Raw genomic sequence first — 15,876 nt, forward strand, 5'->3', positions numbered from 1 at the left:
TGGGCAGAGAATGAAGCTGCAGTTAGGCATGTGCCTTTGGGCACTGAGACCACTTCTGTGTCTTCCCTTGGCATGGTCTTATTGTCTTCTATTTTCTGTGGGTAAGCTATAAATAAAAAATCATGAAAATACTGTGGGGTCCCAAATGCATGGAGGGAAAACAGAGAATTGAAGTAAGTGGAAAATTCAACACTTATAGTTGGAGATTTCAATATTCCTTTAAAATAATTAATGGAACAGCTGGACAGAAAACATACAAAACATGAGCTACACTATCAAGCACCATGACTTAAAGTGACATAGATGGTACACCCTACTTAACACCATCAGAATACAGATTCTTTCATGTCCGTCAAATATACTCCATGATAGATCATATACTAGACTATGAAGTTAAGTCTCAATACATTTAAAAGGATTGAAATCACACAAAGTATGTTCTCCATACATAACAGAATTAAATAAACAACAGGAAGATATTTTGGCACTTCTCAAATATTTAGAAGTAAAACAACAAACTTCTGAATACACCATGGGTGTAAGAAGCAAGACCTAAGATCAACAATCAAAGTTTCCACCCTAAGAGCTAGAAAAAGGAGGGGGAAAAAAAAAATCAAACCCAAAGCAAGCAGAAGGAAAAAATGATAAAGATTAGAGTGAAAAATCAAATAAAAATCAGAGGAAGAGTACGAAAAAGTAATGAAACTAAAAGTTGGTTCTTTGAAAAGATAAAAAATTGATAAATCTTTAGCTAGACTTATAAATTAAAAAGGAGAGAAATCTCAAAAAATGCCGAAATCAGGAATGAAAGAGGAGACATCATTGTAGACCATATAGATGTTAAAAAGATTATAATGACTAACTTTATGCCAATGAGACCACAATTATGCCAGTTAGACCACTTAGATGAAGTGGACAAATTCCTAGAAAGAAACAAAATTTCAAAACTGGTTCAAGAAGAAATAGAAAATCTAAATTGTCCTGTAACAAATACAGGCATACCTCATTTTACAGCAGTTTGCTTGGTTGAGCTTTGCAGATACTGCATTTTTTAAAAATTGGAGGTTTGTGGCAACCCAGTGTTGAGCAAGTCTATCAGTGCTGTATGTTCAACAGCATAGTTTTTAAGTTAGGGTTTGTACACTTTTTCAGACATAATGCTCTTGCACATGTATAGTGTAAACATAGATTTTACATGCGCTGTGAAACCAAAAAAATTCATGTGACTCGCTTTATTATGATACTCACTTTATTGGAATGGTCTGGAACCGAACCCACAATATCTTCAAATTTTGCCTATAAATTAAATAATGTAAAAATTTCCTACACATACATAAGTACACAAATGTTTTATCAAACATTTGAAGAAGTAGTAGTATCAATCCTTTGCAACCTCTTTCAGAAAACAGAGATGAGAAACACTTTTCAACACATCTGTGAGTCCATTATTAGCCTGATAAACATTCGAGATAGCAGAGGAAACTATAGAGCACTGTCCTTTGTGAACATAGATGCAAAAATCTCAAGCGAAATACTAGTAAATTGAATCCATCAACATGTGGATTCATACCACATGTATGAATGTATGTGGTATGTGTTACATACCACAATTAAGTGGGATTTATTTTAAAAAATATCAGGGCTTCCCTGGTGGTGCAGTGGTTGGGAGTCCGCCTGCTGATGCAGGGGACGCGGGTTCGTGCCCCGGTCCGGGAAGATCCCACATGCCGCGGAGCGGGTGGGCCCATGAGCCGTGGCCGCTGGGCCTGCGTGTCCAGAGCCTGTGCTCCGTGACGGGAGAGGCCACAGCAGTGGGAGGCCCGCATACTGAAAAAAAAAAAAAATCAATGAATGTAATATACTACATTCATAGAATAAAGGAAAAACCTTCATAATTATCTCAATAGACACAGGAAAGCACTTGACCCCATTGATGACTAAAAAAAACAAAACAAAAGCAAAAACCTTCAGCAAACTAGAACTAGAAAGGAACTTTCTCTGTCTGATAAAAGTCCCTGTGAAAAACCTGCAGGTAACATCATAAGGGAACTTTCTGAAGTGTTAGAGGTGTTCTATAATGATTGTAGTGATGGTTACACAACTGTATACATTTACTTAAAAGCTGTTCAGCCATACACGACATTAGGTGAATTTTATGGTATATAAATTGTACCTCAACAAAGCTATTTTTAAAATATTATGGGATAAAATCAGATTATAAATATTCGAAGATATATGTCCTTCACAGTATCCTTCAGAGAACTTGTAGAAAAACACTTAACAGTCCTAATGGAAGTTAATTAGTGTATAAATCATGGAAATCTCATCAACATTATTTCCCCTTTCACAATTATATATTTGAGGGTATGCATGAATATTCATATGCTTCACAAGGGATTATATTCCAAACTAAATTTATTGTCCCTATCAAACTCATTTTTCCTGCATTCCTGATCATTGTTCTTGAACCACAGTGTTTTAGTCCCTCACATGTGCAATCTTTTAGCATTTTAAAATTTCTCTTCTTTCCTTGGTAGAATACCTGCTTAAATTTTTTCATTTTTTTCCTCTGCATCAACTCACAAATGTATCCCTAATTGTAAAATCTCATTACCACTACTGTAGTTTAAAATCCTTTTTTTTTTAAATTTCAACTATCATGGTAGTTTTTTTTCTTGTCCTCCTCCCTTTATTTTATTACCTTAATCATTCATTTTTCCCCAAATCCCATTGCCTTCTAATCTATTATTGTATATGCCAGCAGATTAATTTACTTAGAGTGTGTTTATCAACATTTTATTTACCTATTGAAAGGTTTTTACTGCACTCCTCATTCTGTACTTGACTTCAGTACCTGAGCCTGGTGTTAGAGGCCCTGAGAAGTTGGTGCATTTACCACCTTTCCAGGCTTACCTCTCAGACTTCATTTTTATGTTACCTGAACTATTTGCAGTTCACTGAAGACACCCGGAATTTCCCCAGCACTGTTTATTTATTCTGTTCTTTCTGCCATTTTTTTGGCCTTTTACACATTATAAGATTTTATTTATGTCCTATGATCTTGAAACTCTTTTATTGTCCTACTTGGGATCAATCTTGTCCTTCTATAAATGCTCACAACAGTTTCTTTGACCTGATGCTTCCCACTTTCTCCCATGTATTGTAGTCATTCATGTTTTTCTGTATAAGCACATTGAGGGAAGGATTGATGGATTGATTGATTTGGCTTTTAATTCACTTAAGTTTTTAATTTATATATAGTAAAATTCACTTGTTTTAATATTAGGGAAGGATTTTTTTTTTTAGTCTTGTTTTTATATCCAGGATAATACCTTGCATATTTTACATATTAAGTAAATATGTTTAATTTAAAATAAATGAAAAGTTTCTTTTGAAAGCTATCTAAAACTGGGGTTTCTTTGTTAAAAGCTCTTCTGTTGGGAGTGTGGGGGGAGGTAAGTGTGAGCTCTTTGAGACTCTGCTTGTCAGGGCTTTGACAGGGGACCAGGAAATACTTGTGTAGTCTTGGAATTTTATCATCTGTTTTACTTTGAACACTAAGGAACTATTCACAAGACCATACATAGTAGTTTTAATGATACAATAGCCATTGATAATGAGTATAATGAAGCAGGCAGCCATTCCATTTGCAGAATGACTGTTTATTTTTCTTTTGGTTTTCTTACTGCAGAATACTTTAGTCCTTGGGGAAATGAGACTGCTATTTTCAAAAGATAACTTCTTTTGTTTTTTCTTTGTCACTAATATTTCATCCATTAGCAACCTTACGGGGGAAATCTGATAGTTTGTAGTAGTTTTAAATGGTGGTCCTAGTTTTAGAAAATACTGTTGCTTTGTTTCAGTGTTATTCTTTAATTTTTTCTGGAATCAAGGTGATAGTTTGAGGGGTATATTACCCTGCTTTTTCTCCTCCTCCACCTCTGGATTTCTCTTTTCAAATTCTGGGCCTCCTGGTCTCCCTTTGCCAGGCCTTGCCTCCACCATCCAGTGAGACTAGTTTCTGCTTGGTTCTACTCTTGCTCCATAGGTGCTGGAAGGGGTTCTCTGGGAAGAATCCAGAGGAACTAGTGTGCTTCCTTTCTTCTCTCAGGGGTCATAGCCACCAGTTTCTGCCTAATTTGGCTCCTCTCCAAGGCCTTCAAATTCTTATTCTTTTAATATGTTTTTTCAGCTGTTCTAATTATCATCAGTATGAGGGATAGTCCAAGGAAGCTACTTTGCTGTTCCTGGGAGAAAAACTCCTGGGCATCTGTATTTTAAAAGAGCAAATTATTAAAAATTACAATATTTATTGTAGGCACAGTCAAGATATTGCACAAGAAAGTTGAGCCTTACTTCATATTGGGAGCTCAAGGGGTTTTTTTTTTCACCTTAGAATTGCTCCTGTCATGAAGCAGTCTAGTTCTCAGATTCATGGTGGGGGGGTGGGTGCAGGTAGGGGGACACATACACAGTATGGCTTTGCTGTAAATCATCAAACATTTGAAGGTAGTAGTCAGGAGAATTGGTTTCCTAGTTGCAGAGATTGAAATCTGTGCAAACCACTACTCCCGTTTTTATAAGATACCAGTGTTTTACAAAAATAGTATTTGTGATACAAATGTCACTGGATGCATATTAGTATATAATTGTTTATCCATAGATAGCTTAGTGAAGAAACAAAAACTCATTCAAGTTATCATAAGGAAAAAATACTAAAGGCTATAAGGATATATTGTAGAACCCAAGGGTAGAGAATCTAAGACCTTATCAGCGACTGGATTTGAGACCTTTGCACTATGGATAACTTAAGGTTGCAACCCTTGAATCTCTCTCCTGTGGGTCTCCCCTTTCTCTCTGGTCATCTGGTTCATTCTTTATTCTCTCTCTGCAGATTGGCTGTCTTTGATTTTTCATCCACATGGTAAAAAGGTGGTTGCCCCAAAGTATTTACATCTCCTCACTTACATTGACGAGCACAGACCATATCCCACTAACACATTCCTGGGAGAGAGAATCTGATTGGCTAATTGAGGGTTGGCTGTTTCCCTGGTGAAGTAGACTGTGACCTAGAGGGTGGGATCCCAGGCCTGGCTACCCAAGTCCATTGTGTGGTTGGGGAACCATCCTTAGATGAGGCGAAGATTTTGGAAGCTGGGAAGATACTAAAAGGATCTACCACATTAAGTATCTAGAAGGATCTGGGTGTTTCAGTGAGTAGCTACTTGGATAAATGCAGAGGCTGAAGACAGGAAATGTGTTAATTCTAAGTCTGTAAATCCCACATGTATTTTTAGAAAATTCTATGTGTATAACCACAAGCAGCCATAGGCAATATGTTAAATAAAGAGGATTAAATGGTAAATGAGGGGTCAATTCAGAATGATATTACCAATGTCAGAGCATGTTATAAATCTCAAAATCTTGGCTTTGCTTTATATATCATGGGATTACTATCATCTTAGCAACTGCTAATCAGTCTTATAGCAGAAGAGATGCCTGACCACTCCAATTTGTATGCTCTATTAAAGCATCATATTTCTTTGCTTCTGCCACAGAACCATCTAACATACCAATACTCAAAAAATACAGTGAATCATGATATCACTGGTGTATATAGAGTTTTCAGGTGCTTTTCAACTGTGTTTTCATGTTTCTTGTCTTCAGTTTTACAAATACCTTTTAAGTTAAACTTAAAACACAAACTATGACTTTTAATTTTTTGAACTCTTGATGAACAAGAAATAGCAATTCCTGGTACTTAAAAAGAGAAAGAAATGAATGAGATATCAAGGAATTTAGAGGCAGCAAGAACACATACGGCATTATCTTCTACAGATTTTCTGTGGGCAGAATGTATTTGGTATTATATGTAATGCCCTTTGCCCCAGAATTCCAATCTTGGGTGATTTCCCCCAGGCAAAAGACAAGCTGTCTAGCTTATTTCTTTTCATAAAAATGGAAATTTGAACTCATCCGTGAGTGCTTAGGATATTTATGTACAATTTGAAAGATGCAGTACATTATCCACAATGATGTAGAATCACCAAGAAATGATATGGTTATATTTTAATTTCAGGCATCTGGTGTTTGTGTCAAGACTTCGTAGTAGATGATTTAGCGTAATTCAAACACATTTCAGGCATCTTAGAAGTAGGGGCTTATTTGTTCTTTGAGATATTAAAAAATGCACTTTTACCAATTTGAGTGTCAACATAAAACTTTACCTGTTTTAAAGCAGTATTTTTCAACTGGTGGTGAATGTTATTAGGGAAAAGAGGCAAACACAATGAAGGAAACAAACATTGCAAAGCCTGTGGTTAAAATTGCAGCCGTCCCTTTTTTTACTTTACTCACAGGGTAGATTTTTCTACTCTGGACTCTTTCTACTTTGGAGACTGTCTCTAATTTGCATATAACGATATATACATCAAGGCTTCTTCTCCCATGCTTTTTAAAATTCAGTGGTTCCCTATATTTTTTGATTCACTGATATGTTGCATGGCTCTGGTGGAAATGAAGAAATACAATGTTTTAAGGAATATAAAAAAATCCTCATGTTTATCAATGGTGAGGTGTCTTTTCATTAAATAATAGCTAATAATTTTAGGCAGTTTGGGATGAATAATTTTAAAGACTTTTTTTTTTTTTTTTTTTTTTGCGGTACGCGGGCCTCTCACTGCTGTGGCCTCTCCCGTTGTAGAGCACAGGCTCCGAACGCACAGGCTCAGTGGCCATGGCTCACAGGCCCAGCCACTCCGTGGCACGTGGGATCCTCCCGAACCGGGGCACAAACCCATGTCCCCTGCATCGTCAGGCGGACTCTCAACCACTGCGCCACCAGGGAAGCCCTGGAACTGTTTTTTTGGAAGTGTCTGTTAGGAGTTAGGAGAGAGGGTAATCTAGGGTAGGCCTTCCAGAAAGGAGGGGGCCCTGGCATATTCAGGGGAGAGTTAACTAGGTGATCTTGATTGGAGTGTTGGGTTCATGTTAGGGAGAATAAGATATGATTGGAGTGTTGAGGTCAGATAGTTGTAGATGATGAGGAGCCTTGTGATGGTGGCAGCAACTGTGTTTTTTCTTTTGTTTATTTCTTGTTTTTAATTTTTACTGGAGTGTAGTTGATTTACAATGTTGTGTTACTTTTAGGTGTACAGCGACGTGAAGCTGTTATACATATACATATCAAGATACCCACTGTTTTTTAGATTCTTTTCCCATATAGGCCATTACACAGTATAGAGTAGAGTTCCCTTATACAGTAGGTCCCTATTAGTTATCTATTATATCTATCCTTATTAGCTATCTATTTTATATATAGTAGTGTGTATATGCCAATCCCAATCTTCCAATTTATCCTCCCCCCCTTACCCCCTAGTAACCATAAGTTTGTTTTCTACATCTGTAACTATTTTGTAGATAAATTCATTTGTACCCCTTTTTTTGGAGCAGCTGTGTTTTAGGAATATCACTCTGTTGAGGATGTAGGAGGATCAGAAGAGTAAGAGATGGGAGGCAGAAAACTAAATGAGGAACACTGCGTGAGGTGAACTAAGGTGGTGGCTGTCAGAATGGACCAGAATGGGCAAACTCATAGAGTTGAGGGAGAGTGATGAATGAACTTGGATGCTAACTCCTTTGTGGATACAAAGAATAAGGAAATGTATTAAAGACAGTTCTGAAGCTTTAAACCTGGAGATCAGTGAGATTAAGAAAATACTAAAAAACAAAGTTGGCAGAAGGAATTACTGATGTTATGGGAAGATGATCTAGGTTTCAGAATTTAGGGTTGATTTTATCTGTGAAATAGGTGAATAGGTCAGGCATGCAGTCACAGATGTGGGACTGGAGCTTGGGAGAGAAATGAGGGGTAAAAACCACATCATGGGTAAGAGAAATAATATATGTGGAGGCTGCTTTTTAAAGTTTAGAACCGAAAGATAAAAAGGAAATAAGATTATAGATCGTGAGGACCAAAGCAAGATTTTTGTGGAGAGGGTAGAAATAGTACATTTGTGTAGATGGAAAGGGAGAAGCTGGTGAATAGAAATGGACTAAGAATCCTGAGAGCTAATAATTAAGGGGATTTCATTGATGTGGAGAAAAAGGAACAGTGATCGTAAAATACCTGGATATAAGGATGCTGCTTAGTTAGGTCCTGGTCAGTCAATATTTTATTGTAAAAGGGCAGTCAATGAATTTTAGGACAATAATTACTTTGACAGAATTACTTGGTGTAGTGAGTGTGTCTTCAAGCTTTGGTAGAAACATACTTCTGTCATATTGGTGTAATAACCACCATTTGAGTGAAACCAGGGCATTTGTAGACATCTTTCTGTGTTGAAATTTGAAAGATATCAACAATTTGAAATTCTTTTCTGATTTACTAGCCTTCTTTTGATCACAGATTCCTGCAAACTTTATTAGCATCAGTGCCAAATCTACAAAATAATTGAGTCCATCACTGGAATTGTTACTAAAGTAGAGACCCAATTCAGTATTCTCCCTGACTATTGTGCAGTTTCGGTGATATAGTAACAGAGATAGTACTTGTCATTATATTACTTCAGCTTGCTGAGTAATACTCCAGTGGCCTCGTAAATAAATAAAAAAACATTGACGAATCTCTTAACATGTTTTATGCTTTCCCAGCGAACTCTTTATTGTACAGAAAATGAAATAAAGTCCATTTACTGCCACCCATAGTCATTCTCATTGATAGTTTTTATGCTTTTAGTGAGAATGGAGTGTCATGGGGAAGAGAACAGACTGTGGAGTCAACTTAACCTGAGTTGAAATCCTGGCCTGTTATTGTGTAATTATAAGGCCTTAGGCTAGTCCCTCCCTCCCCCCTCCCCTCCCCCTCTCTCCCCCCTCCCCTCCCCTCCCCCTCCCTCCCCCCTCCCTCTGTCTTTGGAGTTTTTTTAAAGAGCATTTTAAGGTTCAAAGCAAAATTGAGGGGGAGAGTACAGGGATTTCCCATTAGCTCCTGCCTCCACACATGCATATAGGCTCGTTTCTTAATACCACTAATTTTCAGTTTCTTCATCTCTAAATTACAATTAGTAATACTTCATAGATTTGAGGATTGAGTAAGGTCATGTTTTTAAAATGTCTGATATTTGATAAGTATTCAGTAATGTGTATGTGCTTATAATATAGACATAATTGGCTTTAAAACTTACTTGGAGCAATATATTCACAGGTGTGCTTCATAAATGTTTTGATGATAATGCTTGATATGGCCCTCACATCTCTATTGAATGAATGAATGATTATATACATATATGCAAGAATAATAGTTATATGGGACCCTGATTCTGAAAAGCTTTCACTTCAGTCATGGGTAGAATTGTTTGTCTACGTGTACTGTATACCACTTGGTTATCTTAAAATTTTAAATGTGGCAAGTGATTATAGAAATGAGTTGAGTTGATACACTTTAGTCCTGGGTTAGATCATCTTAGGAACCATGGTGATTTCTGTTCCAGATCTGCTATTTTCTTTCACAACAGTGGGAACTTTTTACACTTGTCTTAGAAATAGTACAACTGATTCTAGCCCAGGCCCCCAAACCCCTGAGGCTCTAAAGTGGATTGATTTTTATAAACAGGACCTGCTGGCAGTAGTGATCAAAAAAGCTGTTGCTTTTGTTGCTTTGAAACTCTGAAGATGAGTAGTGGGCCCTAGAAATAATTTGCAGGTCGGGACCACTTAGTCTGCTGTGGGCTACGCTAACCTGGTTGGCCGGTTTGTTAGAGTGCTGGTCCAGTTCCTTGTCTATAATCTGAGAACGGATTTTCCTGATAAAGTTTTGTGCTTTCAATGAGGTAAAATATCTAAATGGATTAGCCCCTTGCCTGCAGTATAGTAAGCCCTCAGTAAATGTTACGGCATCGCTGCTGCTGCTGTTGCAATTTGGAATAATAAGGATTAAATTATGACTAAAGGAGTATGTTGATTAACTCACCCAGCCCAGTGCCTGACACATAGTAGACCCTCAATAAAAATGTTCCCTTTACCCCCATGTATAAATGCTCACTATACACTGTTCCCAGTTTTAGGAGTAGGTAGCAAATTGCTGACTTTCTGGCTATAATGAATCTTCCCTTAGGTCTACAACTAGAAATATGAATAGCTAGGTTAATATCCTTCTGAATGTCAAGGAGGTTTTAGAATTAGGTCTTCATGGTTTTAAAATTGCTTTTTCTTAATAGCACATCATAAATATGTGTGTTAAGCTGTTTGTCTGCTTGTACAGATGCTGTTGACTGAGTACTTGGATATGAAAAATACTCGTGCAGCCTCTGAACCCTCAGCTCAACTAAGTTATGCCAGCACTGGGCGCGAGTGTGCAGCCTTTTTTGCGAAGAAGAAACCTCAAAGGCCCAAAAATTCTCTTTTCAAGTAAGTATCTCCCTGCTGGTAAGATAGGTGTCAAGATGTGTTAGATCCCAGTAGAACGGTTTTCCACTTTATTGACAGCCATTACTTCACCCATTTAAAGTTGATTTGAAATAATTGATAGGAAGTGACTATATATTCAACTTTCTATACTTCCGTTTTCTGTAAGGGAGGTGACTATTTTGGAATATGGTTACTGGACTATCTAGAACTTTTAATAAATAATTCTGGAATTTGTTTCTGGGGAGTCATATAAAATGAAGAGAAATGAAATTCTCCCCTTGTTTCTGGGGAATTTTATATGAAATGAAAGGAAATGAAAGATTTCAGCCTTTGGAAAGCCCCAAGTGCCAAGAAAGAACCTTTGTTAATAAAGTCATGCAAATCTCTCTAGCTAAGTAGTATTGGGTTTTACTTGATTTAGTAAAAGAACAATGTGGAAATTCTTTTTTTTTTTTTTTTTTTTTTTTTTTTGCCGTACGTGGGCCTCTCACTGCTGCGGCCTCTCCCGCTGCGGAGCACAGGCTCTGGACGCGCAGGCTCAGCGGCCGTGGCTCATGGGCCCAGCCGCTCCGCAGCACGCGGGATCCTCCTGGACCAGGGCACGAACCTGCATCCCCCACATCGGCAGGCGGACCCCCCCAACCACTGTGCCACCAGGGAAGCCCGGAACTTGTTTTTTTCAAATTACGATTAGCTACACTCACCTGGCCACATATCCTAAGTATATGTCACTTGGTAACAGCTAACAGTTAATATTATTATTAACATTAATAATAATAACGATAACAGCTACCATTGCTTGAGTGCTTACTATGTACCAGGCACTGTGGTAAATGAGTTTCTCAGAAGAATCTCAATCAAACATAATTTGATTCAGATTATACCAAATTTGGGCAGCAGGGTAGTGGTAATGCCTACTGAGTCCTTACTAAGTGCTAGCCAAGGCATAAAGCCATTTTCATGGATTGTCTCATGTATTTATTCATTCTAATAATCTAATGGGTATAGGTTCTATTTTTCATCCTCTATTACACATTAAAAAAAATTGAGGCACATGCACAGAAACATAATTCAGAAAAGAAGACAGACAAGTAAATAATTGGTGGTAGTTCCATGTAGTAAAATGTGTGAGATGAGCACATGGTATTAGTGGAGGTTAGGAAGGGACTCTCAATCAGGATCAGCTCTTAAGCTTCTCAGGAAACGTCACACTACCCTCCTGGGAGCAAAGCCAACTACAAAGTCTACTGAGTTAACAGTGCCTCGGGAATCAAAGGCTACCAAACACTACCTATGCAGTATTGGGTATTGTTGATTCTCATGGTCAATGACTTTCTCTCCTCAGCACTCGTCAGAGGGGATTATTGGATCACATACATGGCACAGAAAAAGCTCATTGGAAACCCCAATCTATTTATCAGAATTACGCGTGATCTAAATGCAATGTGGTATCCTGGAACAGAAAAAGGATATTAGTGGAAAATTTTGTGAAATCCAAATAAAGTCTCTTGTTTTGTGTCATACCAGTGTTAATTACTTAGATGCAACAAAATGTACCACGATTATGTAAGACATTAACATTAGGGAGAGATTTGGGTGAAAGGTATACAGGAACTCCCTGTACTATTTTGCATCTTTTCTATAAACTTAATGATTTCAAAATAAAATTTGTTTTTAAAAATTCTTTTTTAAAAAATCAAGGCATGGGCCTCCCTGGTGGCGCAAGTGGTTGAGAGTCCGCCTGCCGATGCAGGGGATACGGGTTCGTGCCCCGGTCTGGGAGGATCCCATATGCCGCGGAGCAGCTGGGCCCATGAGCCATGGCCGCTGAGCCTGCGCGTCCGGAGCCTGCACGTCCGGAGCCTGTGCTCCGCAACGGGGGAGGCCACAACAGTGAGAGGCCCGCATACCGCCAAAAAAAAAAAAAAAAAAAAAAACAAGGCACAAGAGGTTAAGGAAATTATGCAAATTCACACGGCTAGCAAGTGGTAGAAATAGGATTTAAATCTTGGTACTTTTGAGATTTGTTTTCTGTCAAGGATTCATAGAGTTCTTAATCATTAAGGAAAGTTTCAACAGTTCATTTATCTTGTGGTCTAGAGGAGAGGAGATTTACTGTGCCCACACTGCAGTGAAATCCATTCTGTTTATTGGATGCGTTCTCTTTTTTTTTTTTTAAACAGTTTTATTCAGAGCTTGGATGCAGTATGTTAAAAGGCTTTAGTCTGCAAGTAGCATGGAACCCCAAATGAATAGATTAACCTATAGAAAGTTATTATCTCATACATAAGAATAAATAGAGAGGATTCTTTAATTCACCGGTACAGTATCATCAAGGACTCAGCCCTTTCCATTTCTCTGCATTCAGTCCCACTCCAATAAAAATGGTGGTTCCCAGGAAATAGTGTGTGATTCATCCTGCAAATCCCTTTTTTTTTTAATTAGTAGGCTTTATTTTTATCCATTTTAGGTTTACAGAAAAATTAAGCTGACAGTACAGAGATTTCACTTATGTCCCTTTACACCATAGTTTCTCCTCTTATTAACACCATAGTTTCTCCTCTTATTATTAGTGTGGCATATTATTTACAATTGATGAACCAATATTGATACACCATTATTAGTTAAAGCCCATTGTTTACATTAGGGTTCACTCTTTGTATAGTTCTGTGGGTTTGGAGAAATGCACAATGTCATATATCCACCATTATAGTATCTTACTAGTTTCACTGCCCCAAACATCCAGTTTTCCACTTATTCATTCCTCCTTCTTTTCCTTACCCCCTTGAAATGACTGATCTTTTTTACTATCTCTATAGTTTGCCCTTTCCAGAATGTCTTAAAGTTGGAATCATACAGTACGTAGCTTTTTCAGACTGGTTTCTTTCACTTAGCAGTATGCATTTAAGGTTCATCCATGTCTTTCTGTGGCTTTTTGTGGAATCCTTTGTATCGCTAAGTAATACTAGTTGTGTGGATGTACCACACTTGTTTTTCCATTCAGCTATTGAAAGACATCTTGATTGCTTCCAGCTTCTGGCAGTTATGAATAAAGCAGCGATAAACATTCATGTGCAGGTTTTTGTGTCAGTGTCAGTATTTGACTCATTTGGATAAATACCCGGGAGCATGATTACTAGATCATACGGTAGGACTATATTTAACTGTGTAAGACACTGCCATACTGTGTTCCAAAATGACTATATCATTACAAATCTGTTTTTATTAATGATTAATTATCCATCTATTAATATTTTTTGCCAGTCACAAAGCCCCTCTGCAAGTTTTTCTCAAGAAAACTAATAGGACCTGGGTCTGAGGCCCATTCCTAAACCAGTCACTGGCAAGGGGAAGTAGACCATGGTGATAGTCTTAAACCAGTCAGAGTTCATCTCCAGTGATAGGTCTGCAGCTGGAGAGGGAGCCCCCTCTCCTGAGCACCCTGCCTAGTGAGAGGGAGCAAGGACGCAGACGCCCAGATAGAATCGGGCCTGTGCCAGCGAACAAGACAGATAGTGGGAGGAAAGGTGTTTGATGGCGGCAACTAAGACTGCCTCAGATACTGCCTAAGGCCTACGGTTAGGCCTTTTCTTTCCCCTCTCCCCTCCCTTCCTCCCTCCACCCGTTCCGGTCCTACCCAGCCCTCTTCAAGCTCAACTGACCGTTCTCAGTCTATGCCTATTGCAGAAAGCAGGTTTCGGGGTGTTTAGATTTCATGCCGTCAGCCCTCACCCCTAACTTGCAACCTGAGACCACATAAACATTTTCAGACATTTAGCCAATCCTGAAATTGGGGTGTTGGAAAACATAAGTTACTGGAAATGAATAAGTGAACTTAAGTAATTGTTCCACATTTGTTATTATTACATAGTAATAAAAACTCATCACCTGCACAGAATTAGGCCACTCTTAGAAATTTGCCCATTTCTAGGCTTGGTTCCACCATTAATGAGCCATATGAGTCAGGGCAGTTCTCTTGTCTCAGTGGCCTCGGTGCCTTTGGCTGTAAAGTGGGGAGGTGAGACTGGCTAATCCCTCATGCCTCTTTTGCTGTAAAATTCTATCCATCTGTGACTTGTTGCAAACGCAGAAAGGATTCCTGAGTAGTGAAAATGCCTCAGGTCATAAAGGATTCAGATTTTGGCAAGCTGTCATCTGTTTCTGTCACATCTGTGAAGAACCTTATTACTCTCTTTAATTGTCCCTAGCCAAGGTTAATTAAGTGTGTTTAAGCTCTTTCTTATTGTATATGGTGTGCCTCTCTGTTCTTTGCTCAAGAGTTTATTTTTTCTCTTGCTGTTTCTGATCAATAGCTGTCAGCGTGCTTTTTGGAGGTCAGTGGCTTCTCGTCAGCACTTGACTGGCAGGTGACACTTTTGAAGTACTGCACACTTTGCCTTTCTTCTGGCTGTTTGTGCCCTCTTAGTTCTTGGCAGGGTGCAGAGAAAGGATCAAGTAACTCAGCTGTTTCCCTCAGACTGACATTCATCTTGGTATTCATCTTCCTTGTCAAAGAACCGATAAAGAAGGCATAATTAAGAAAACGGTGGTGCTCCTTCCTTGTGGCCAGAAATCTATCCCGTTATCACTGTTGCTCTTTCACTGTGTTGCTGTTTACCCCTTAGTGGCTGTAATTCTTAGAAGGATTTCTCCTGTCAGTCTGTTATCCTGACTTTGAAAATCTCAGGTTTGAAATGGAATTTCTTAGCACATCAAAGGATTTACAGTTTGATGATACAGTCGTAATTTTACCTGTTTTCTTCGGTTCTTGTTGTTCTTCCTTACCTGCAAGTTACTTTTAAGACTGTGATTTGTTGTTGTTGTTTTTTTCTATTTTGGAGTCATTGTTTTAGCTTTTAAAGCCATGTTCTGTATCATGAACCCATCCCCCATGTTTCTAACCTCTGAAGCAGTCCCTGGGGAGGTGTGAACAACATTTTGTAGCTTGGTATTTTTGAAAGCATTTTATGTGGTAAAATACAGCAACAACCAAAAAAAAACAGGCAAAATTATGACTGTAGCAAACCGTAAATCCTTTGATGTGGTAAGCAATTACATTTCAAACCTGAGATTTTCTGTCAGGATAACAGGCTGACAGGAGAAATCCTTCTAAGAATTACAGGTGGCCGGTAAGAATCCTGGCAGCCGTTTAGAAAGTATATTGTTTTTGAGGACCTTTAAGGAGAGACCACAGATGCCTTGTTTCTCTGGTATAGTTATTTAACATCATTTCTCACAACCCATTGTGCTAGTCCTCTCACTGGGGGAGTTAGAAAGGCCAGGGGTCAGCTCTGAGGAGCCCGTATTTCTGTGGTGGCAGCTGGCAGACACTGAGGTCTTTTGAGCTGCCTAGGAGCGAAATCAGAATGCCATTAGAGGATACGGCTGTTGCTGTGTGTGTAGGGATCCTGGCAAGGGATCTGGAGGGAAAAGAAAGTTGCAAGATCGAGTGTATCAGTTGAAATAGAG

At 38.5% G+C, this 15,876-nt stretch overlaps 1 protein-coding gene across 1 annotated transcript in view; it reads left to right on the plus strand.

Annotated features, from left to right (window-relative positions):
* Positions 1-15,876, plus strand: part of EXOC4 (exocyst complex component 4) — an 828,650-nt gene that overhangs the window by 216,872 nt on the left and 595,902 nt on the right. The window contains exon 8 of the mRNA XM_060108317.1: positions 10,262-10,407. Coding sequence (XP_059964300.1) covers positions 10,262-10,407 — 146 coding nt within the window. The remainder of the gene's footprint in view (positions 1-10,261; positions 10,408-15,876) is intronic.

This window comes from Mesoplodon densirostris, chromosome 9 (assembly GCF_025265405.1).
Source record: "Mesoplodon densirostris isolate mMesDen1 chromosome 9, mMesDen1 primary haplotype, whole genome shotgun sequence".
Lineage (NCBI taxonomy): Eukaryota > Metazoa > Chordata > Mammalia > Artiodactyla > Ziphiidae > Mesoplodon > Mesoplodon densirostris.